The 25,603-nt window shown below is 47.6% G+C and overlaps 1 protein-coding gene across 2 annotated transcripts in view; it reads right to left on the bottom strand.

Moving 5' to 3' along the window:
• Window positions 1–25,603, bottom strand: part of DPP6 (dipeptidyl peptidase like 6) — a 746,707-nt gene that overhangs the window by 90,838 nt on the left and 630,266 nt on the right. For both annotated transcript variants that reach the window (XM_004430585.3, XM_004430586.3), the window contains exons 9-10: window positions 21,205–21,359; window positions 18,460–18,557 (exon numbers count right to left, since the gene is read on the bottom strand). In XM_004430585.3, the coding sequence (XP_004430642.1) occupies window positions 18,460–18,557; window positions 21,205–21,359 (253 nt within the window). The remainder of the gene's footprint in view (window positions 1–18,459; window positions 18,558–21,204; window positions 21,360–25,603) is intronic.

Below are 25,603 nucleotides of genomic sequence, written 5' to 3'. Positions count from 1 at the left end.
AGCACATTCACCAGACAGTTCCTAGCAAGCTGGGAAGGGGCCTGAGTACATTTAATAATTATTTTCAACAGAAACCTAAATAGCCAGGTGCTTTGAACTAAGTGTCAGTTAACCAGGAGATTAAACTGCTGTGTCCCCTATTTCTCCAGTCTGCCTGCTAATCGAAGTTTTTAATAACTTAACCTAAGTCAAGAGCGCGCAGTCAACAGGACGGTGAAGTTCTCTGACTTGGCTGGAGGGCAGGCCCGGGAACGGCTCATCGAAGTCCCTGTGAATCTACCGAGGGCATGGTGGTGAGTCATTCAGGCATAATCCAATTTTTATGATTTTCAACCTTCCCAAATTCTGTGATTTCTGGCACATGGCTGTTCCTGTTCATACCATCTGCTCAGCGAGCCCGCAGGCCCCAGGGAACCTGGGTCCGTGTGTTTACAGGCTCTGCTTTCTCACTGCATCCTCTCATGGCTCCTACCCTGAAAAGTAACACTTCCTCTTAGCAGTGTCCTCTGTGGATCCTGCTTTGCTGTCTGTTTCACTGCCCGAGGCTTGGAGCCACATGTATAATGTGGGACTTTCTCATCTCCCTGAAAATTTGTAGGCATAGAAATATTTATCTAGCTTTTGTTCTTAAAAGTCACTCAGGGTCTGTGCCCAGACCTTGCTTCACGTGAAATACCTTTTATTTCTGAATTTTGTCATAACTGGTCGTTGGGTCCCTGCTGGACAGATGTTGAAGGGAGACCCATAGCTTGAACGGCCATGTGGATGGACACGAGCTGACTCCTGTCTTCTTGGACTAGGGGACCTGTTTGAAGCAGATGTTCACGTCGAGAGTGTGGTGTGTGAAGGCACAGTGACAAGCCACACTTACTCTGTCAGCAAACGTATCTCATCCAGATGAAATCAGACAAAACTCAGATCTCCTGAAATGACTATTTTTTCCATGGCCTCCATACTAATTAGGGAGGACCCTATTCTTGTTTCCATTTGTCAGAAAGATTCTAGTTTTTATGGTGTTCTTTTGCACAGGCTTCGTATAGACCAGGTATGAAAGAAAAAATTATTCTGACCCATGTTAAAATTGTAAGGCTGACTTTCTTCAGGACCATCGTGGTAGGTGTGGAGACCACTGCAGTGGGGTTTGCAGTGGCAGAGAGATCGGGCTGAACTCTGGACACAACAAGAAAAAGTGGGAATTTATAGCTAAGAAGCAGATGGGGTCAATGGATGGAAATTCCTAAGAGGAAGCATCAGAGGTGAGGGGGGTTCTGGTTATATTGACCTGACAGGATTCTGCTGAAGGCAGGCCAGTGATCAGAGCTCACCTGGGGTTGGTGGGGCTGAGAAAGGTGATCAGATGTCGAGGTGGCGGATCCTGGCTAAAGTGCCTTAGCAGGATTCTTGCTACAATTGGGTGATGCAAAGATGCACACGGAAGCCCAGGTGTCGAGACCTCGTTGGGAAGAGGGTTTAGAGGAGCCTGACTAAAGTTTGGTCAAAGAGAGAGAGACTCTTTGTCAAGACTATACACTGTTATCAACTTTCCCATTTTCTAATTTGGTCTGAGAAACATTATAACTGGAAATAAATAGACGAATGCAAACTTTCCCTTTTTGGTAATAAGCTCCTTAGTGAGACCTTTGGAACAAATCACACAAGAAACATGACTGAGCCGTGGACTGTTGGACAGCGTGGGGGTGGGGCTGGGGTGTGCGCCATCAACGGCAATCGCATGGCCAACAGAACCATTTTATTGTTCATGTTTAAAGTCCTCGGCCACAAAATATGGAAGTGCGGTGGCAAGCCTGCTCCATGGGGCTGGAGGAGTCGAGAACATTACTCTGGAGAGGAGTGTTACTTCCTGAAGTGCAGCCACATGCCCAGTTAAAGTGAGAGCTACTGTCGCTCTCTCTCTATTTTTCTTTCCTAATGTGTAATATGAGGCATGTTGTACAAAGGAAAAAAATAATTGTACTATCCATGAGGACAGTTGAATGTGGACCTTTGCCCAGCTCTGTGGACCCTTGCTGGGGTGTGAACATCACCCTGGATGAAGTGGCGGGATGCAGCTTCCCTCCGAGGTCTGTGAGAGCTCTGGTTCCACAACTCATTTTATCTGGAACTCAAATCCTCAGTTCCTTCATCTGTGTGACAGGAATTTCAAAAAGAACTGATGGCACCATCAGAGATTTTTATGGTGATGAAATATAGTGAGAAATGTTTTTTAAAACTCTTGAAACAATAAAAATTATTTAGGACTCTATAAAGATTACATAATACACCTCCACATAAGTAGGTAATGCTCCTTCACGGTGAGGGCGTCACATGCGTCTTCCAGATGTGCCGTGGTTCATCAGAACACTCTCGAACCTTTCACCTGAGTCATCTTCTGAACTTTACATTGGTCTCATTACCTATACAGTGACATCTTGTCTCTAATAACATTTCCCAGTTCCATAAATTGTATCAATGATTAGGCTTGGTGCCAAATATGTTTTGGTTATTTAAAAAAATCAAGTCAACTTGCGAAGATAAAGCATTGCCAAGAATGGGGTGGTTTTAAAGGAGTCCCAGAAGCATTTGGTGATGAGGTATGAAGCCTCACAAAGTGGTGACACTTTGGACGGAATGACATTCTTTTGCTACGTAAGGTTTTGTAGTCACACCATATGTTAATGGAAAGGAAAATAAAACATGTACCCACTTAATGAAGCTTTCCCCAAGCAGAATAAGAAAAGTTCTCCTAGTTCCTAATATAGTTTCCATTTTTCCTAATTTCAAAGCTGTTAGCTTAGTGGTTACATGCAGGAGAAATGGAATAGACTCTGATTGTATGGTTTGAGTCAAGAACTGAGGCGGTGCCTGTGTCGAGTTATTGTTGATTATTTAGGAGAAGTGACTATTGGGCTGTCACATATGGCACAGACATATGGGCACATCAGGCGTAGATTCCACAAACATAAAGACAGATTTCCAGCACACAGTGGTGTCTGGTGAGCAAATCTGAGGTAGCCTGTACCAACTTTGTGTTAATGTTCCTATAAAGACACAAAAAAGTATTGTGAAAAGTCACAATACCACCAAAAATGAATGCCGAAAATCTGCAACTGCAACATAGATGGAGACGGGAGAAACCAAACAGCGGGTTGCTCGAGTTTTCTCAGCTGCATGAGACGAGCCACAGGAGAGCAGAAGGAAAATGTTTTTCATCATGTTATCCTTGTTCAGAAATGCTGGGCTTGCAATAGCCAGAAATTTGGGAAGCTAAACCTTTACTACACGGGTTACAGAAGATCATCATTTTACATGTACACCAATTGACTTGAAATGTCAAAAAAAAAAAATTCTAAAGAAGGCAGAAGAAAAATCTCAACTCGAGGCACACCAGACGGACATGGGTTAGACGATGTCTTCCTGATTCCTCTGAGAAGGGTTTGACTGGCACCCAAAAGCTCAGAGAGAGGAATCAAAGGTAACCCTCACGTCCCATCTGTTGCCAAATATCAGGTGCGGGTGGTCTGTCTTATGAGTTAGAGAACCATGAAGGTCATACAAACAGTGCAGGTGAAGGGAAGAGAAATTATGCCAAAAACACAGAAGAAGAACAGAACCCTAAAAACACAGGATGAGATGAAAGAGGTGAGATAAGGGGACTGCAAAGAATGAAAATGGAAAATTAGAGGAGTTTGACTCAGAGAAATTGAGGAAAATTTGGGAAGCTCTTCCAAGATGCAGAGGAAGGTACCACAGAGGTGAAGTGGAGGAAGGTGGATTGTCTGCACACCAGGGAATGTAAGTGCTTCTTATGGAGAAACCAGAATTATGGGAAGAGAAGCAATCACGTCAGACATAGAGAAAGAGACATCAACATGAGGAAAAAAAGACCGAAAAATGCAGATTAAAAGGATTTTCCATGTTCCAGGGAAATTAATAAAACACCTAAATATGTTCTGATAGAATCTTCAAGTCTAAGGAAAGAGAAATTCCACAACAATCCAAGAATAGGAAATAAGTTTTGACCAAGGATCAAACTTTAGGCTGATATCAAATTTCTCTGCCATGCTAACAGCATTTAACATTGCAATGTGTTTCTAACAACCAGTATCTTCTTGTTCAAAGCCTGCCTTCAACTTGAATACCCCCTATACTGAAGGCAATTCAAAATTAAAGGCTCAAAATGAAAAGAAGGCTCAAGGCGTGAGAAGATGATCTCTACAGTCAATTCACCTACAGCTGGTCCTGAGCTACCATCAATGTGACTATACATTTGAATGCAAATATCAAAAGTAAAAGTATCAATAGATCACAAGTGATGAAACAGAAAGATACCATTTAAGAAAAAAGAATTCAGACACGCCACGTTCTTGGAACAGGAGACTGAACACGGTAAACTTTTCAAAATAACAATCAATATGGGAAGAACAGAACTCATTATGTTTAACCCTCACAAGGGCAGAGATGCATCCACCGTATTCGCGTCTACATCTCCAGCACCTTGCACAGCGCTTCACACATGGTAAATACTCAATATCTGTCAAAGGAATGGACTAATTCTAATAGAAAGACCAACGGGTTTCTTTTCTGAGGGGGGACATCTAATAAAATAATTCTAAAGTTCACATATAAGAAGAAATGGACAAAAATGGCCAAGATTGTTCTAAAAAGGAACACTAACGAGCAGGGATTTATAGAAAAAGTTGCTAATGATAGAGCACAGCTGTAGACGTGTTACTGATGTAACAATTGGCAGATCTACAAGCAGAGGGGCAGCCTTAAAGCACAACGGTTTACAGAGAACAGAACAGTTTACATAAGAATTTAATATTTAATAAAATAATCAAGGTCTGAGTGGAATTTTTCACCAAATCAAACAAAAACAGCTTTTAATTAGAACATACATAAACCAACTGAATATACAATTTTTTTTTCTGTCCTTCTGAAAAAAAAGCAACAAGAATCTTTGACTCAGCTGAGAAAAGTTTTTCATCTCATTAAAACTACACTTGAGTGCTAATGGCTCCGAGGGTCTGAATTCTCTTGGGGGCTTTGCTTGGAGAAGCTTCTATGATTTCTGAGTTTTGTAGAATGGGGCCTTTGTAAGGCTGTCCTCAGGCAGGTGTCCATACAGTTGGGGCCAGCCTGGAGGCCCAGCTGACTTGTGTCCACTGGCTGTCTCCCCACAAGTGTCTCCTCCCAGGATAATGGCACTTTCAGAGCGTTTTAGCTGAATTTCCTCAGCAGAGGCGCTGTGGGGGCTGGGACGTGTGCATTTACATGGGGCAGGGATTTCCATATTGGGAAAGTAGCTCACAGGCAAGGAAGCAGCAGGAACCCCTGCACCCACCTTGTCCAGCTAAGAAGTCCCAGGGCTGAAGCAGGAGCAGACAGCCTGCTTTCCCTTGTGGGGTTCTCGGGCACCTCTGCCCCCACAGAGAATAATGAAAATAGCGAGGAGAATAGACTTCCCGGACCCTGCATCCTCCACGAAGGCCACGTGTATCTTTCCTTCCGGTAACCTTTTCCAGCACCCACGATTTGTGCCATCTTGTCTCAGATCATCGTGTACAGCCAACTCTTCTTTATAGGTCTGTGTTAGCCGGGCTGGGAGCTCCTCAAGGCAAGGAGCAAAGGGCATGCCTCTTACTAGCCATGATCCACTGCCAAGGCCTGGGTACCTGCAGAAGAAATCTACAAAATGCTTACGACTTGAGTCATATTGTCTCTGAAGGGGAGAAAGGGAAGCATGGACCAGAGGGAGAATCTAGAGGGACATTACAATGGGAAAAAATCTCAGTGCAAAGGCAGTAAACGGGAATTAGAGTTGGTTGTGTCATTGGGAGGTGTCGATGCCACCAACTACGAAGTCTAGCAGAGGAAGAATGCGACTCATGAGCAACAGGAATAGATGCGGTTATATGGCCTGCGTGCCCAGAGACCGTGTGAGCCCCGCCGACCTGTGGCTTCTGCCATGGAGCCTGTTCATTCGCATCAGTGCCAAATCCCGTGCCCTGCCGCCTGAACGAAGCGTGTACAGAGACGGGGAGCCCATTCCTGGGTCTTGTGTATGCCGGCCCGGGTCTGCAGCCATCTGGGCAGCGTGCACTCCCTGTTGTCACCCTCACTCAGGGAGGTTGGGCCTGCCCAGAGAAAGCAGTGACCAGCAAAGACGATACTGGGTTTCTGCGGCAAAGTCAGCCAAAGCCTGAGCCGCCAGAGGAGAAGGAAGAAGCAGAACAGTCTCCGCACCCAAACTTTAATTATCAAAGTCAGTGGTCCTCGAAGTGTGGTCCCCAGACCAGCAGCACCCGGGAAGTGTTGGAAATACACATTCTCAGGCCTCACCCCAGACCCACTGAATCAAAATGGGGTGGGGCCAAGCAACTGCTGGTTTAACGAGGCCCGCAGGTGATTCCAATGATGCTCAGGCTGAGAACCACCAATCTAGGTGAGACCTGTAATACGCTGTGAGCAGATGGTACGAGAACAACTCCAGGCGCCAGTTAACAGTAGATGTCTCTCTATTTCTGCCTTTACTCAATGTTCTCTGAGTGAATCACTGTATTGGTAGGCAGATAAGGTGCTTTAGAATAAAGAGAGTTTGGTAGCAGTTAAAGGAGAGGCGAAAATAGGATTTGAAGCAGAATAATTTAAGAAGGTGAGATGGAGCTGGGTTTTGAAAAACACAAGGATTGATCCAACGTCAAGAGAAAGTGAGATGCTGAAGCATTGTGATAATTACAAAAAATCGATAATCATATTTTGAGAATCGTAGAAATTGCATTTTAAAAAGAACATGACACCAAATTATTAACAGGAAGCAAAGACTCCTAAAAGAAATGCCAATTTTCTCTTTATTCTAAAGCACTTTTTCTGCCCACAAATACATTTCTTCATTCATAGGGCACTTAGTCAGGGCTTAGTGTGCAGTAGACACGGTTCCAGGTGCTGGTAACAGAGAGGGCCAAACTCCCGTCATAGCGGAGCTCACAGCTTGTGGGGAGACAGACAGACAGACCACTGATTTCAGCTGAGGGTGAAGACGGCACTAACCGAAGGAGGCCGGGTCTGCCTGCTGGGGAGCACGTGGGAGGAGCACTTGTTGACAAGCGCAGCGTGGCTATGAAGACTGTACAACATTCCCACGAATCTCCAGCCAAAGGGACCTCCAAATCCAAACACAGCAGCTCTTCCTGGTGAGCATTGTATGAATTTTTTATTAGTCCATTTGTTTGCCATGAAACATTAATAGAGCATCATCTCTCTCACAGGGATTAATGTGCGGTGTCACTTCTTGGTATTCCAAATTCTGGCAAAGGTTCTGACAGTTGTGTGGCAATAAAGGGCAAGAAAACAAAAGGTCTGTTTATCTAGCGAAATAAAGAGCCTGCAATTAACTCTGGCATTTTCCAGCAATGTTTATTCCATGGATTAAGCTGGAGCAAAAAAAAAAAATTACTTTGAGAGAGAATTTTTTAAAAAATGATGTTCTTTAATAGAAGCCACCTTTAAGCAAACTGAAATGACACCGAATATCAAATGCTCCCCATGATAAAGCGTATGGCTCCACGTCTGAGCATGCCCTCACAGCTGTCACTTAATTGTATAAAAATATCTGCAGGCAGATTGCACTTTGTAAAATATAAAAATGATGTGACTGTAAGACAAATTACTATTTGATGTATATTTCTATAATTTCACTTTCAATGTAGGAATAGACCTTTTCCTTCCATCTTAGAGGCTGGCTATAATGCAGGGCCAACTGTCAGGATGAGGGAGAAGGAAATGACAGGGAGTGTCACCTTAGGAACTGTGGAGTCCTTATTCAAAAATTTATATGCTTTGAACATGAACAGATCCCTTGAATAGGATAGGTGGAGGCAAATCTCATGTCACCCCTTCTCTAGCCCTTCATTTTCACACACTCAGCACCCATCCATCTATTTGTTCATCAGTCTGTCCATCTGTCCATCCACTATCATCCATCCATCCATCCATCATTCACCCATCTATCCATCATCCATACATCATCCATCATCAATCCACCCACCCATCCACCCATCCATCCATCATCCATCCATCTATCCATCCACCCACCAATTCATCTATCATCTACCTATTCATCATCCATTCATCCATCCACCCATCCACCATCCATCCATCCGTAATTCATCTATCATCCATCATCCATCCACCCACCCATCAACCCACCTATCTCTCAATCCTCCATCCATCCATCCATCCATCCTTCCATCCCTCATCCACCCACCCACATACTTGACCTGTCCACTCAATATGGATTAAGCCCTGATACTGCTGGTGTCATTTGAGGATGTGCTAGATGTCTTCCATGTGCCTCTGCAGGTTCCCTCCATCTTTTCCACTCTGCTCTGTGCTCAGGGAGGGGGAAGCTCACCTGTACAGACAGCATCAGGGGGCTCTGGCTGCACCACGGAAGCACCAGTAGGAGAACAAAGGGTGGGAGAGAGGGAAAGTGGGTATTTATTTCCACGACTCCCTCCATGCAGTCCTCCCATCGACCCAAGTTCCCAGGCCCTGTTGGTGGCTTGCTCCACATGGCCCTCTGTCCCTAGGATCCAGTTACTGCTCCTGCCCTTGCCCTTTCAGGCCTGGGATGACCTGGGTCCTGGGCACTGCACATTCCTTGTGGGTGTCCTCCCCCAAGCAACTCTTTGTAAATTTCGCCTTGGGTGAACACTCTTGGAATTAATCCCTTTGCTTCCTGCTGGGACACTGACAGATACAGAGAGGGGCCACAAATCCCCTTGACCACAGCTGCCCTTTCTCAAGGTTGCTTCACTCATGGAAATGTCACCTTGAGGTGAAGGCAATCACTGAGACTTTAACATGCCAGCACAACGTATTGAGCCATTATGGACTTAGAGTCAGAAAGGTCCTGAGATGCCAAAGGTCTCTCCTTTTACAGATGAGGAACCCGAAGAATGACTTCTGGGCTTAGGCACGTCAATGACCACCCCGACCCTCAGCCAGTGCCTCGCTGACCCCCTGGCTGGCACTATCTCCATGACAGCATTTTCTCAACTAGCTGTGCCTAAGATGGGCCAGTCTTACGCTGACAAAGCAATGCCCTGATCATCTTGGCCACACCAAGCTCCCAAAGGCCTGTAGCCACCTGCTCAATGTTAAGAGCTGCTCAGGTTTTTCTGTCTACAACTGGTACCTCTCTGAGGACCAGGGGCTGGTGCAGTGTCCCCACATCCCTCCCCTTTCAGCTTCTGGCTTCGGTTCTAACACATACTCCTCAGCTCCCACCACCTTCATCCTCACCTTGTTGTGGCTAGGGGACGGCCACCTTAGTCTAAACCTCTGCTGTCCTCCCACTTCAAACATACCTTACAATGCCCAGCCAACCTCGAGTTAAGCCATGTCAATATAGCTGACCAAGTGCTCACAATTGCCCACTGCTCTGTCTTGGCCAAACTTTCGTCAGGCTCCTCTCATTCCTTCAGGTTCCCTGAGTTCTGCTCACCCACAAGCCTGAGCACACACCCCCAAAAAGTGGACTGTGTCCCCTTACAGCTTCTCCTGGGAGCTGGCTGAGCACAGCAAGGCACTTCCTCTGTGCCCCCACCGGCCATTTCCTCTGCTTGCCCAGTTCCCCTCCAAAATTCTGCTCATCTCTGCTTGCCTCCCTCTTCACCCTATAAAAGGAAACTGCTTTCCGTTTGACTTGGAGATGCTCACAGATTTCTGAGATGGGAGTGTTGTCCCTATTACAACGGTCTTTCTTTCAAATTGAAGTCTCTCCCTATCAAAGTTCAGAATTTTTTTTTGGACAGAGTCACACTTCAGTGTGTGGTCGTCTCAGGTAAAAGCCGTCGGCCCTGAGGAGCAACTCAGTTGTCAATGCTGTAGGCAGCACGTGGGCCTCTGGCCCTCAAATGACAACCAGGCGGTGGCCGCTGCCTTCCACGTGTAAGGACTCTTCACACACACAAAGTTCATGAGAAGGACGTGACGGTGTCGGGCGGCACTCTGGCAGGTTTCAGGCAAAGACAAAGAACCGAGGGGAGGGCTTGGTCAGTTGGAGGAGATTGTAATTCAGCTCAAAAGACACGGTGAGGCAGCTATTCTCCGACTAGTCACGAGATCCAGGGCGGAGGGGAGAAGAGATTTGTCCAAAGGCTCAGTAGCAGGGATAGGAACAATTCCGTCCCCGGGAAGCCCCACCTGGCTGAAGTAGTGATTCCACCCTCTAGTCAGTGTCTCGGGGCGGGAGGTGCCCTGAAGCTCCTCGGGTTCCCCGTTTGCGGCGCCTGGCGGAATGTCTGACAGAGAGTAGGCCCTCAGATGCTGGCACTGATGATGGGAATACAGGGCACACAGCTGGGAGGTGGGAAAGGGTCTGCTTACAGAGACCCTGGAGCCAGGGGGAGCTAGAGTGGACACAGCAGAAACAAATGGGACAAGGGACACCAGATGTGGAAGCCTGGACTCCAGGCCTGGCCCTGTAATGAATCAGGTGTGACTTTGTACAAGTCACTTGCCCTCTGTGAGCCTCCCCCTCCACCTCTGTGAATTGCAGAGGAAGTAGAAGGGCAAAAAGGAAAACTCTCAGAGCCCTGCCAGCAACAGAGTCCTCGAAATAGGAAGCCCTCAAGAAGAGGGGAACAAGGGACTGACCTGCTCGTGGGTGGCAGGTGTGAGTCCCATTGGTTTACAACTCAATGCATGCCTGACACATGTAAATGATGCTTGGTAAATTTTGCCAAATCTCATTCTCCTGCAGGTGCCATCAAATCCATGTACTAGATTTTTTAGCTGTGGCCCATGGGACAAACCGTACCTGTCACTTATGCCCCGTGAGTTTACCATCATCTGGCTCACCCAGCCTTGTGACATGGCCTTGGAAACCTTGTGCAGGGTGTTGCTGACATCTCAGATGTCAACACCATTTTGCCGGCTGAAAGAGCTTGCTGGCTAACAGAGGTGTCCTATTTACAGGGACGGGGAAGGCAGCATCACATTTTATTTTTCTGATGTCTCTTGCTATGCATAAGCCCGCCAAACGGCTAACGGTCCCTTGCATGTCTATTTAGAGTGTCTTCAGAACCATCTGGCTGCCCTTTCAAACATGGTCACAACAATGTAGAACATGCTTTCTTCGCCAGAACCTTACTTATCTGGACATCCAGGACTCTGACTTCCGGTCTTCTAAAGCACTGGACATTTCTATTGATGAGAACAGAGACACTCGTAATCAACAGGAAGGTCGTGAATTCCCTTCTCAGTGCATCAATAGAATAACGATCTGTCATTTCTCCAGCCTCGAGCATCTACATTTCTGTGCCCACCACGAGTAGCTTCTGCCCCAATGGATAACAAAGACCATACCCTGATCTGATACTGTAAACACGAGAGATGTCTGGTTGAGCCAATCCCCTCGAATGATGCGCCCTAAGATTAATTCATTGAAATCTAGGTATCCAGGTCATTACTTTAACACATGAGATAGAAATAGAGAGAGGTCTGGCTCTGAGGGCAGTGGAGAGCACGTATGCAATTGCAATTTATACTCAGAACACTTTCAGAGAAATCTGGAAGTCAAATTCAGATAAAATAGTCAATCTTCCCAGAGTCATTAACATAAAGACAAAGACTAGATTACGAACGTTAGCAGGATGGCAGGTTCAGGGATGGAGGTGGGGGGCACTATTAGTAATTTGAAAATGAGATTGTTCTTCCATCCCAGGTGAAAACTATTGCTACCAAGGAGGCTGCTCTGCTGTGGCCAGATTTTGGAATCACCTGAGGAGCTTTTAAAAACCCCCAATGCCCAGGCCACACCCCTGATGAAGGAAACCAGGAAGGAGAGGTGTTTTGTAATTGAAGCCCCCAATTTAGCTTCATGCCATAAAATGAAACATGAAAAGTGCAAAGTGAAACATGGTAGGTGTGAAAGCTCTTGAACAATGACGTGAGCAGTGGGTGTGGTGTCAGGGGTCTTGTGTTCAAGTCCTGGTTCCATCCTGTTAAAAATGCAACCATGGACAAGTCAGGTGATGGTGGTGGTGGTGGTGGCAGTGATGGTGTTGGAAGTGGTGAGGGTGATGATGGTGGTGATAGAGGTGATGGTGGTGGTGAAGGTGGTGGTGGTGGTGGCAGTGGCAGTGGTGGTGATGGAGGTGATGGTGACGGTGGTGATGGTGATGGAGGTGGTGATGGTGGTGGTGGCGGCGGTGGTGATGGAGGTGATGGTGACGGTGGTGATGGTGGTGGTGGTGGTGGTGGCAGTGGTGGTGATGGGGGTGATGGTGGTGGTGGTGGTGATGGTGGTGGTGGTGGCGGTGGCGGTGGTGGTGGTGATGGAGGTGATGGTGACGGTGGTGATGGAGGTGATGGTGATGGTGGTGGTGGTGGCGGTGGCAGTGGTGGTGATGAAGGTGATGGTGATGGTGGTGATGGAGGTGGTGATGGTGGTGGTGGTGGCGGTGGCAGTGGTGGTGATGGGGGTGATGGTGGTGGTGGTGGTGATGGTGGTGGTGGTGGCGGTGGCGGTGGTGGTGGTGATGGAGGTGATGGTGACGGTGGTGATGGAGGTGATGGTGGCGGTGGCAGTGGTGGTGATGAAGGTGATGGTGATGGTGGTGATGGAGGTGGTGATGGTGGTGGTGGTGGCGGTGGCAGTGGTGGTGATGGGGGTGATGGTGGTGGTGGTGGTGATGGTGGTGGTGGTGGCGGTGGCGGTGGTGGTGGTGATGGAGGTGATGGTGATGGTGGTGATTGTAGTGATGGTGGTGGTAGTGGAGTGTTGGTAGCGGTGGGACACAGGTCATTAGGAATGAGGACCCTGTTTTTCTGTGACGTTTCCATTGTTCTGATGACCTCTGTCTTCAGTAAATGATTCAATACACCAATCTCCCAGCAAGTCCATATATTGTACAGATCGGACAGAAGAAGGCTGTGTTTCATATCTGGGTCAGAATGGGGTGTGTCACGGGCAGCGCACGTGGAGGAGGAATGTGGAGGCAGAGGAGGCCAGAATGCAAGTTTCCTGGGAATTTGCAGAAATCTAGAGTCACCGTGGACATTTAGAAGCAGTGAGATGCACGCACACACATCAGTATGCTAGGTCTTTACACAGTGCTGAGTGAAAAGAAGAGGAACCAGCATCTAAACACACATAGACACACAGACACACACCATACACTTATAAATATATGCATATCACAGTGCCATTTATATAAAGTAAGCATGCACACACACATAATAATACATGTTTTACATACATTAACAGGGAAAAAGGGGTATGTAAATGAATTTAGATCGGTGCCTATGAGGTTGGGGGACACGGGAGTAGGGAATAAAGAACAAATAAATAAACAGAAGGGCAGGAGGGTGTGCCATGAACTGGGCAGATCTAAATCCTTGGTACTGGAGATTGAAATGAATAAACTGAAGTAAAATAAGAGAAGATAAAAACGACAGGCCTTTGGGCCTTTTATAGGCCACTGAAGGGGGTGGGGAGGATCCATCCCTGGGCCCAGGCGCATGGGGGCACAGCACTGCCTCTTTCTCAGGCACTGTGGTCCCGGGACCGCCTGTGGCTGCGGGCGTCGGGAGGAGCCCGAGGGCCGGCAGCTGCACTACACTGGGCGGGATGTTTGGAGGAGGACAAACACATCAGCACAGTGCAACGCGTCTTCAAAATGATCCTGCCGGGCATCTGCCGCATCCTAATTCAACACCCAGCCCACAGCTCTGGAGAGGCCCGAGGAAACCAGCAAAAAAACAACGGCGTCTGTGTTATCCGTGCGGCTGGCTTGTGTGTGAAATTGTAAAATCGCTTGTGTGTGAAGGGCGGCGCATAATGATTTCCATTTGGTTCCTCCACCCACAGGACACACAGGCTGCGTCTGTATCTCCTGAACAGGTTCAGCAACTCTCCTCAGCCTCGCCGCCCGTCCTCAGCTCAGGGTCACTGGGGGTCACCGTGCTTAGCCATCTTTAATGTGAACGTTTTCCGAGATGGCCTCACGTTTTGCTCTGGGAGTGATGTGCCGGCAGGGGCTGCTCTTGAAGCCGCTCCTCGCACTCGCCTCGTGCGGCTGCTACACTTCATTATGGCCGTTGACCACGAGCTGTCGTGCTTTCTGGAAGGTGAGTCACCTGATGGGAGAGGCCATCCAAGGGCCTGACACAGTGATGGCACATACCGATGATCAATAAGTGTTTGCAAGTGGAAGGATGTGGGAGCCCGGACAAGTTTCCCCATGTCTGAGAACCCTTGGAGGGAAGTCAGGCTGGTTAATAAACAACAGAGGAAATTGGAAATGAGTGGTATAAAGAGTAGATAGGGGATAGATGAAGTGTTTTATTTCTTCTTCTTGAAGGCTGCTAGCCAGCCTGCTGAAAGTGACCGGTGGACGTCTAGAATTCTCTGCATGTTCCTGTGGAGGCTGTGCAGGGAGCTAGTGGTTAAGGGTGGATCCTGGAACCATCCTTTATGCTCTGTGTGGATTCAGACACATCCGCTAACCTCTATATTCCTCAGTCTCTGCGTCTGTAGAATAGGACCCATGTCACAGAGCTGTGTGACGCTTCAGTGAACCGTGTGCAAAAGCCCTCAGCAGTGCCGTTCCCAGGGGTCGCCCTTGGACACAGCCACCATCCTGTAAGACATGTAAAGCCCACGTCCTCACTCCCAGAGAGACAGGCAGAGAGAAAAACAAGAGTGAAAACAAGACAGCGAGTTTAGAAGCCTGGTTTGGAAGGCGGAAAGAAGAATAGAAACGCCCTGGGGGCACAGTTTTACAATTCAACACACAACACACAACTGATGATGCCTCTGGGCCCCACACACCCTCCCCGGTCCCACCCCTACTTATCTGCTTCTCTTAAACAGGATCCTGGAATATGCCTTCCTCTGCATCCCAACACCGCCAAACCCTGCCTGTGCCTCAAAATCCTCCTCCCCACCCTCCTCCACCAAAGCGATTTCTCCATCCTTCTGCAAAACTCTTAGAAGAATTGATGCCTATTTTGAAGCACTTAATTTTTTTAATATCATACATTTCTTTGTCTGGTTGTCGTCGATCCCTTCCTAGATTTTTGAGGGCATTATTTAGGTCTCATTCCTTTTTATATCACTCCACAAAGTAGGTGTCTTATTTTTACCTTTTCTAGATTACTTCCTTTAGCAGTGAAGGAAACCAGAATATGTCACCCCAAAATATGCCTCCGACATAAAAATTATTTTAAGCTGAAGGCAATTAACAAGCAGCAAACCCAGAAAAACTCCCCCTTTTCTGCCTAAAGGAGGAAATAAATTCTCTTCTTACTGAAGACAGACTCTTCTCAGCCCAGAGACGGCACCAGGGGAATCTGCAATCAAAACTCTCTCTATTAGTTTCCTCTTATATACAGCGTCCCCCCTTATCCACGGGGAATACATTCCAAGACCTCAGCAGATGCCTGAAACCGTGGACAGTACCGAACCCTATATATATACACTATGTTTTTTCCTATACATACATACCTAGGATAAAGTTTAATTTATAGATAAGGCACAGTAGGAGATTAACAACAATAACTAATAATAAAGTTGGCCTTGGGGCCGTTATTAAGTAAAATAGGGGTTACTTGGACACAAGCACAGCGATACCATGACAGTCGATCTGATAACTCAGAAGGATACTAAGTGACTAACGGGTGGGTGGTGTACATGGTGTGGATCCGCTAGACAAAGGGATGAGTCACGTCCTGGGCTGGATGCAACAGGATGGTGTGAGAAGGTCCGAGGACAGGTCAGAGCTGAGTTCAAAGGTGAGAGTTAATAGCCTATAGGTAGTATTTACAGCCATGAGACGGGATGATCATATGAGCTATGCTATGTGCAATATCTCATTTAATTTCCACAACCACCCATGAGAGTAAACACTTTTATTATTAATATTTTTCCCATTTTACAGATGAGAAAACTGAAGCAGGAAAGGTGGAGTAACTTGCCCAAGACCACTGAGCTAGGACTTGAACCAGGCAGTTGGCTTGAGAACCTTCACTCTAAACCAGTGTTTCTCAATCTGGGGACATCTGGCAACGACTAGAGACTGACTGTTACAACTCGGGGGGTGGGGTACTACTGACACCCAACGGTGGAGGCCAGGGATGCTGCTCAACACCCTCCACGCACAGGACACCCCCACAGCAAAGAATCATCAGGCCCAAAGAGCCGACAGTGCTGAGGGCGAGAGAGCCTGCTCCAAGCCATGACACTGGCACCCTCCAGACTGGGTTGGCCTCCTCTTCCACACCCCTTCTCACACCTGCAGTTGTTCACTTGCTTGTCTTGATTTGTTCAAGATCTATCTGCCCACATGTCGCACCAACATTGTAAACTCTGTTTCATTCACCACAATGTTCTCAGTGCTCCGTCTAACGGCTGTCAACACTAAATGCTCAATATCCACTCACATTTAGTCCGTGATTTCTGACACATCTGTGCTCACTTTTGAGAAATCTCGAGGATGTGTGACAGAGAAGGAGCATGAGAAAGCGTGACACTTACATATTACAGATTTATATTGTGTGTGGAAAGCGTTATTGCACTTAGCCTGGGAAATCAGAGCAAGCGGGGAGCCTGAGACCAGCATCCGAGCTTCAAGCCCTGACTGAGGCTAATTTTTCATTGTCCTTGAAGCTAATCAAGCCTGCGGAAACAGCATCACCAAATTGACTAAACGAGATTTTCAATTAACTCAAACAGATGGCTTAAATTTTCCAGGTGACTTTCCATATTAATTCAGTGAGTTTGCTGGACCAGGCCTCAGGAGGCTTGGCAGGGATGGGGGTTGAAAGGGAAACAATGAAATATATGCATCTTCAGGAGAGAAGACAAAGCAATAATCTGAGCGTTCCTTCTATCCCAGCAAAAAGATCATCAGCCAAATCGATTTGACGCCCCTGACCAGCGCAGACTAAGGGCCCACGCCCAAGGAGGGCTCATCGGAGAGGCAGGCCTTGGGACTGGCTACAAGAGGGAGGAGATCTATCCAGGGCAGGGAGGGGGGCAGTGAGGAGCCCTTACAGAGCACTGGAATTCTGTGCTTGGTCTGTGTGCCTGAGGACCTTACAGCATTTTTAATTTCACTGAAAAGGAAGAGTTGAAAGAACCTCGGTGGAATTCTGCAGAGGCCTCTGGCGTCTGGGGTGTGGGCAGATGGGTCTCGCCAAGGACAGCAGTAGAAGCCACTGCAGGAGAAGACCACACCATTCACAAAAGACCAGCGGAACCAAGTGCCCGAGCACCCAGCCCCGACGATAGGCGAGAGTTACGGCAAAATTTGGGTTGAGTATCTGCTGAGTCTCCTAATGAACCCTTCTTAGCTTAACGGTCCATTTATAGACTTACAGGGATCTATGAGTGAGTGGATCCTGGTGTCAATACAATTCCATCTTCTTTTTTGAGTCTCCCATCAATATTTTCAACAGAGAGAGGTTTAATGATGATTTAAGTGGGCTCTGGAAGTACAATCAGTGCCCAGGCTGCTTGAACTTTGGGAAAAAATGAAACTGATATTCAGACCACTTCACTTAGATGGATCCTACTCAGTTGTTCTGATTAAAAACAGAAATCTACCGGGGCCAGCCCAGTGGCATAGTGGTTAAAGTTCGTGCACTCCACTTCAGTGGCCCAAGGTTCACAGGTTTGGATCCCAGGTGCAGACTTACGCACCACTCATCAAGCCATGCTGTGGTGGGCATCTCACATATAAAGCAGAGGAAGCTGGGCATGGATGTTAGCCCAGGGCCAATCTTCCTCAGCAAAAAGAGGCGGATTGGCAACAGATGTTAGCTCAGGGCTAATCTTCCTCACACACACACAAAAAAAAACCAGAAAACAAAAAAACAGAAATCTACCTAAACCAGATGTTAATAATAATAGGACAGTTATCTTTGTCAAATATTCCACCAACTGCATGGTTGTTTTCTTACCAACTGGGGGATTCGGCTTACTGGAACAGGATTCACCATCAGTTCCTGGGGCTGGCAAAGTACAGTCATGCTCTAGAATAATGCTCTAAAAATGGGGCATCATTTACAGAAAGTTCGATTACATGGATTTTCTCTGAAAGATGGCATGGGTTCATCCAATGGATGCTCTCCCATGTCTGCTGTGTGTGAGGCAGTGTGGCCCCTACAGGAGATGTGCGGCTGACCGGACATGGCCCCTTCCCAGAGGACCCAGGCCTCCTGGGGAGGAGAAGCTGCTCCTGACTCCAGGTAAGAAATAGTAGTGCTGATTTGACTGGTGTACCTTTCCCAGAAAATCGAATCATAAAGCAGCAAGGAAAACTTTAGAAAATGTACCTTTTTCTTGGATGCTTAAATTATCAGTAAAATAAATCAGAGCCTGAAGAGACCATGTAAATGAACATTCATCTTATTTGTTTTTAACATAATAGAGAGAAAGAAGCAAACCTCATTCGTGGATCATCGGGTGGCATCATCTCCAGATCATGGGTGGGTCCATTTAAGCCAATGACGTGGAGGGAAATACTGGGGTTTTCACATCCGGCCTGGGAAGTGAAAGGGGACAGAGACGTGAGTGAGCCACCTCCTGCCCGGACGGTGCCTTGGCTGCAAAGTCTTCCCCAGAAGAGTCACAAGCAGGACTCTGGGAACTTTGGAGCTCAGCACGGAGGAGAAAACTTGTGGAGAGCAGATCATTCATGTGTAGAACGTTACGAAGGACAAGAGACAACGGGGCCAATTCCTCTTCTTCCCCAGGAAGCCTACTCCCTTCTTATTCCTCCCAACTCCCCTGTCTCTCAGCTCCAGGCGAGCACTACTCCACTGGCTTAACTACCTGGGAGGGGAAAGGAAACTAGACAAGGAGAGGGAGAGACATCCCTGGATGTGATGCTAGGAAGTGGAGAGCTCAAGGGTGAGCAAATGGCAGAGAACATTAGTGAATGTTGGCCATGGCTCGGCGGTGGGGAAAAATGAAGTCCTTTGAAATAGTTCTGCTTTGCTGCTCACCCCTCTCCTTCCTCTTCTCGGGGGAACAAGGACCATCAGCCTGGAAGCGGGTAGGGAAAGATGCGGCATTTCCTGTCAGCAGGACTGCTGCATCTGACTGATGCCCTCTCTTATTCTGCACCTGGCAGAGGGAGATATTGGGGTTCACAGAGGAAATCAGCCGCACGACAGGCAGAAGTCAGGTGGGTTCACAACTCGTGCCTCTCATCTGGGAGAGGGTGTTACAGGGCCAGGTGCGTCTGAATTCTGTTAGCCAGAATATGTTGACTTTCTAGTAAAACATGAAACCCCAAATCCTGAGTGATCTAGGGTTCCATAATTCCAATTTCAGAGCACCTGTCCCAGAGTCCACTGTAAGATCTGGATTTCAGGTCATCACTTCTAGATTGGGGGAACTCCCATGAAAGGGGTTCACCAGGAAACCATTCCTTCTCTGGGTGGTCAGAGGAAAGTCAGACCGCTCCTGGCTGAAGCGTGTCTGTGTCCATGTCCGTGTGTGTGTGTGTGTGTGTGTTGGAGACAGAGACAGGTTGAAAGATTCAGGATGAGTCCAGTGCACTTGACTGAACTGTGTTTCCAACTAAAACTCTGGATCCTTCTACATAATACAGAGTTAAGTCTAAGCAAGACTAACTGAAAAAGGAGGGAAAGAATCTGTCACAAGGCACATCCATGTTATGTGTTGACATCTAGATGCTCTAGGATAAAACGGCAGTGACAAGGGCTGTGGCCTCAGAGGCATCACACTCCTCCACTTGGCGCCTCCTTGGATATTGGCCACACCAATTAAAGAGCTGCAGAGAAGGGGTCTGCATCACCAGGTGTTGTGGACTGAACATTTGTGTCCTCAAAATTCATATACTGAAACGCTAATTCCCAATGTGATGGTATTTGGAGGTGAGGCCTTTAGGAGGTGATTAGGGTTAGATGAGGTCATGAGGGTGGGGCCCCCATGACGGGATTAGTGCCCTTATAAGAAGAGGAAGAGACACTAGAACTCTCTCTCTGATACATGAGGACACAGAGAAAAGGTGGCTGTCTGCAAGCCAGGAAGAGAGCCCTTTCCTTCCAGGAGCCCTTCCAGGAAGAGATGCCAGTACCTTCAGACTTCTAGCCTCCACAACTATGAGAAATAAATGTCTGTTGTTTAAGCCACCCAGTCTGCGGGGTTTGTCATGCAGCACCGGCTGACTGAGACACCAGGGGTTTCCTTTCTCTGGCCTGGGACTCTGGGACCCTTGCTGATCTCACTCGTTCATTATTGCTCCTCTTGGTGCAAACTGTAGGCCGGCACATCTTGTATTTGGTACACAAGGCGTGTAGTAGCAGCTCTCAGAGCCTCTCATGGCTTGGGAAGCTGAAGGTCAGTGCTCACTGGCAGAGGCTGGAGGTGTCCTTTAGAGGCCATCCCAGGCAGGGAGTGAGCACTCTGTCACCAGGCCAGTGCGGGTAGTGAAGTGCTCACATTATCTGGCCCAGGGGCCTTGGGGCAGTCTAGTGAAGCCAGCGGGCAGCAGGGCAGCTACCCATGTGTGCCCATGAGAGCTTTGTCCATTCTCTCGGACATCAGCTCTCTCTAACTGAGCTGTCTGTAGAGGTTTGGCGTCAGGTCCTTGCTTCACGCCAGGATGCTGTGATTTTCTAACAAAGTGAGGTTTGCATGTTTGCCCCCCCTCCTCACCCCACTGAGCTCTTGCTGTTCTGCTGGCTCTTTGTGCCAACAACTTGGTCTAGGAAGCAATTAGACACGCTACGGGTCGGAACGTGGTCAAGCACCAAACAACCCGGCCCAGGCCCAGGGGCCCAGGGGCAGATAGGTCCCGCTGACCTCCCAGAAGCCCAGTTCTAAAGAAGGAATCCGAGGAGAGAGTGCCCTGAGTGGGCAGGGTGAGTTTTTGTCGGCACAGAATCACAAGTGGAGGTAACGTATTTATTTTGGTTCCGATGAAGCTTAAACAAATGATTAACATTAGTTCAATTATTTAAAATAAAGTAAACCTGCCAATAAATTCAACTCAACAAAGATGGGAATTTAATGCAATGTAATGGGAAGTAATTAATCTTGCCTCTGTTGACTGCATTGCTCATAACGTGTCTGATTATCACAGCTCCACATTCAGAGTCGGCTGGGTGGGGAGCTAATGAACAATGCAGAGACTCTGTTCTGCCCTTTCTTCTCCGTACCTTGGGGTAGTGGTAGGGCTTCACCGTGGGGTAGATGGAGCCCGTGTAGGTCGGGAGCTCCATGATGGGCACACGGGAGTCATTGATGGTGGCATAGGCGAGCCTTGTGCCATCCGGAGACCACCAGTGGGCGATGTGGGTCTTCAAAATCTCCTCTAAGGGAAAACAAACAAAATAGAGAGATGTGAGCAGGCAACAAATGTTGTGGAAACCAGCAACAAGCAGGCACAGCTGTGAGCCGGCCAGGAAGTAAATGAATCCCCTTGGGGACATTTATCTTCTACAGCCTTCAAGAAGTCGTCACTGTGCCCTGAATATGCCTTCATTCCAGGGCGAGGCGGCTCAAGAAATGCCTGATGCTGACCCCCAAATCCCACACAGTAAAACCCAATAAATCAAGGCCCAACTGAACAGATGCTAGTGGTCTGGAAACCATTTTTTTTTCCTTTTGGCACAAATTTGAGCAGTAAAAGTCTAAGTGCTTTTTGAATTGAATTATTATTGTACTGTTGTAGGTTATTATTTTAAGATGATTTGGACAACAGAACTAGAGGAAATCAGTTCACATGGAAGCAGGGAACACCCAGGTGGAACCGAGTGCATAAAGCAAGCCGTGTCAGAGGCTGAATCCCAGAGAACCCCAGCTCAACCTGCGGGAGCTGCCTGGGGATTCACGCCTGCCTGCAGACTCCCTCGTGCACAGCTGTGCGGAAGGACAAAGTGTTCAAAGGCCCAGCATGCTCCTTAGTCTTAAAGAAGGATGCAATTTCTCTGGGCGGCAGAAAAACAAAATGGCCTCATCTTCAATGGAACCAAAATGGAAACAGCTATTCTCTTAGGTTTCCACCAGAAACACCCATCATTCCACCCCATCCCACAAACATCTTGTCTAATTAGAGTTTTAACTATGGATAAGTTTTATAGGATCTGATATCTATTCTAGAAAGAATAATTCTACTCTATTTTTTTAAAAAAACTGAGAGAAGTCACTTCCCAAGTGTAACAAGTCAGAGAACCAGGGACCAGAGGCTCTATCTCAGTGCTAAACAGCTCTTAGGTCAAGGGATTCTTTTTTGCACATGGTCTATAGGTACTGTACACTGAGTCCCTCTAGATTTGTTTCTAAGATATTGATCAATATAATTCTATAATCACATAGTACGAGTCCCACTCAACTGGTGGTTATTGGATGTAGACCATAAACCGGCTCCATGTGCCTGTAGCGGTAGGAAGGCAATTGAGGGATCTGAAATCGTGCTGAGAAAACAAGACGAGTGCATGTAACATAACGAGGAAGAACATAAATTAGAATAAAGCCAAGGGAGGGGGCCCACAGAAGGAAAGGATCGTAGAGAGGGAAGAAGCAAGGTGGGAAGACACGGAGCTGGGCCAGTATCGACGGTGGGTGGGTGACCATCAGTGGGGATCAGAGGGCCGCGGGATGGAGAAGAGGGCTCAGGGCCACGTCGGTGAGGGCCTGGCTGCTGCGGGCTATGAAGGCATTCCACACCAAGATCGGGGACTTCCAGAAAGTGGGACTCGCTGCAATTCCTTCTCCTGGGGTGGGTGCCAGAGGCAGACTCTGGGTTGGGGGAGGCTGACCGATGGTGCAGTTTGTCCCTCCATCCCTGGCTCCACTGGCCCCGTTTCTTAGTGGGAGGAACCCTGATGTCTTGTGGGACCTGCAGAAGCAATGCTAGGAGTTATGCACTTCATTAAGAGCAGTTCTCCTCCTAAATAATTCTTCCCTGCCCTTCCGAGTGCTCTCCTCCAGACCTGCCAGCAGCCTGCGGAGACCCCTACCCAACGCGACACGGTTTTGCTGCTGGACTCCATCGCCAGACAGAGAGTCTCATCCAACACGAAGCCTGCGGCGTATCTGACTTTCCACCATGCAGCTCAGGTATGGAACACAGCTGCTCAGTGGAAAATGGATGAAAGGGCCCCAGATCTTGGGTTCTAGTCCTCTACCTCAGAGGCTCCGAACGAGTACCCATCTGTCAACTGAGGGGCACAGTAGCCCCCCAACATCCCCTGCACCCCCAGCGTTCTGTGATCTCATGGCACCCCGTGAAACGACTCAGAAACTTTTCCAGAGCCTGTAAAAACCCAAAGGTCTGCTGAGGTGAAAAAAAAGAAAACGGCCAACTCTCCAGGGCTTGTAATTTTCCAGTGTCTTCAGCAGCCAGCAAAGTGACTTTCAGGTGCGAGTTTGGAATGAGGTGATTCAGAAATGACTTTCTGCAGAAGCACCTGATTCGTCCGGTCGGCTCACACGGAGCGGTGAGTAATAGACTCAAGCAGATGGTCTGCTGGAAAAATAGGCACCATTTGCAATGCAATTTTCGGGTGATTCTGCTCAATCAATTCTGCGCTGCAGGGCTGGGAGGGAGGGACCAGTCTGGGTGCCAGTGGAACCGCTGTGAGAGAGTGGAATTCAAGGGGCAGAGGGAGAAGGCAGCCAAGTCTACCGATGTCATAGGAGAGGAGCCCAGCAGCGGTCTTCACAGCACATTAATTCACGGCCAACTCAGGAGAATTCCAAAGAGAAAAACAGCTGGCTGCAACAAAGGCTTCCTAGAGGAAGAAGCGCTGGACAGAAACAACAACACAACCCCTGCAGAGGCAACGCATCTGTTTCTTCTCTTGGAAACCAGAGCAATCTCCTGAAAGAGAGGGATGACAATCCACACCCTTGTGCAAAGTCACACCCCCTTCATTCTCAGACAGGCTCCAGACACTTGGTGAGGGGTGACCAGGCGAGGAGGCATGGCTCGCTTCTTGTTTCCACCCATCTTTGTGGATGTCTCATTTCTAGGCTTGCCCTCAGACCTAAAGGAAACACTGCTGCTTCCAGCACAGGGCAGGTGGTCACACATGCAGGGATGAGAGAGAGAGGAAATATGCGGTCAAGGCTAGGTCTGAAGCTGGGTTGAGAATAATATATTTCTCTCAATTCCATCAGCAAGTGCCAAAGTATTCCACTCAGCTCAAGTCACTGTTCAGAGAATTCAGATGCAGAAAAAAGATGACTTCAGACTATAAAATGTGCTGCTTGGAAGGGAACTCAGAGACCATACAGTTGAGGGATGACAAATGTCTGGTGTGTGTGTTGGCAAATGTTAGTTCCTTTCAAGTCCATCCCCCAGCGAGATGGGAGCAAATAAAAAGAAATTCTGCCATGCCAAAGGCCGGGCCATACAAAACTAGGTAGCTTTAGTTTATTTTCCCCAAATGCCCTTTAACACATTGTTCCTTGGCGTTTTTATTTTTCTCTGCATTAGTTGCACATGAAAGAGTTTCTTAAGTAAAAGAAACTAAGGGGAAAAGGACCAGGCAGATGAAATCTTGACATTTTTGTGTTAATTACGAACGTCCCTATTCTGTAAACGTTTTCTTCAGGATCTCCAGCTTAATGAGGCAGTTGGCTTAAATGCCACGAACGAAATGTAGTTTAGGAATAGACTTTTGCAGTGAAAAAAAGCCTATTTCATCAACTCAATTAACTGCATGAACCTTTGCGTTGGAACATAAGGGGAAACTTGCCTTTCTGAGCAAGTACAATTAACTTGTAAAAACCGGAGGATATAGCTTTCCTTCACCTTCCCTGTCCCATCCAGGGACCATTCCAGAATCAAACACAAAAGATACATTTGGGGACATTCACTAGTCGTGACTGCCTCTCCCTTGAAGAGGCGAAAAGTTTTATCCACGCAGCTTAGGCTCATAGGAGGATCCGGGCCAATTTTCCTCATTTTTTGTCACTGTGTCTTAAGGAAGCCAACTCCACTATTTGAGTGTTATTCACTTGTGCCAAACAATGTTAAGGGCATATCCAGTAGGACAAAGTCCCTTTGGGCTCAAGGTGATAAAGGCCAGTCTAGAAAAGAAGAGGAATTCTCGCATTTTCCAGATTGTTTGGCAGATGCAGAACAAGAGGGGGCCACCGATACCATTCCACAATAGCCGCCTGGTATCACTCAGGTCGGCCTCAGAGAAGCACGTGGGACCAGTGTGTGTTTTCAGTACAGATGCCCGGGCCCCACTCCACCCACTCTAGGCAGAACAATTAGTATTTGTTGGGGTCAGGGGGAGGGCAGAGACCCCTTTCCTGCAAAAGCTCTATGGGTGACTTTGGTGTACATTCTGGCTAAGAACGACTGACTACACAAATATGCCATATGTGATCAAATGAGCATTGTATTTTGGAATTGTACACATAAGGCTTTATCAGCATATATGAAATATGCTCCCAAATTATTTGGGGGGCAGTAAACCTTCCTGAATAGAAGAATAATAGGTTCCCCTCAAACGTTTTTTATGGGTTGAATTGTGTCCCCCTAAAAGCTGTGTTGAAATCCTAATCTCTCGTACCTGAGAATGTGACCTTATTTGGAAA

Source organism: Ceratotherium simum, chromosome 1 (genome assembly GCF_057802395.1).
Source record: "Ceratotherium simum simum isolate JZ-2026a chromosome 1, ASM5780239v1, whole genome shotgun sequence".
Taxonomy (NCBI): Eukaryota; Metazoa; Chordata; class Mammalia; order Perissodactyla; family Rhinocerotidae; genus Ceratotherium; species Ceratotherium simum.
This window is presented reverse-complemented; position numbering and strand designations above follow the sequence as displayed.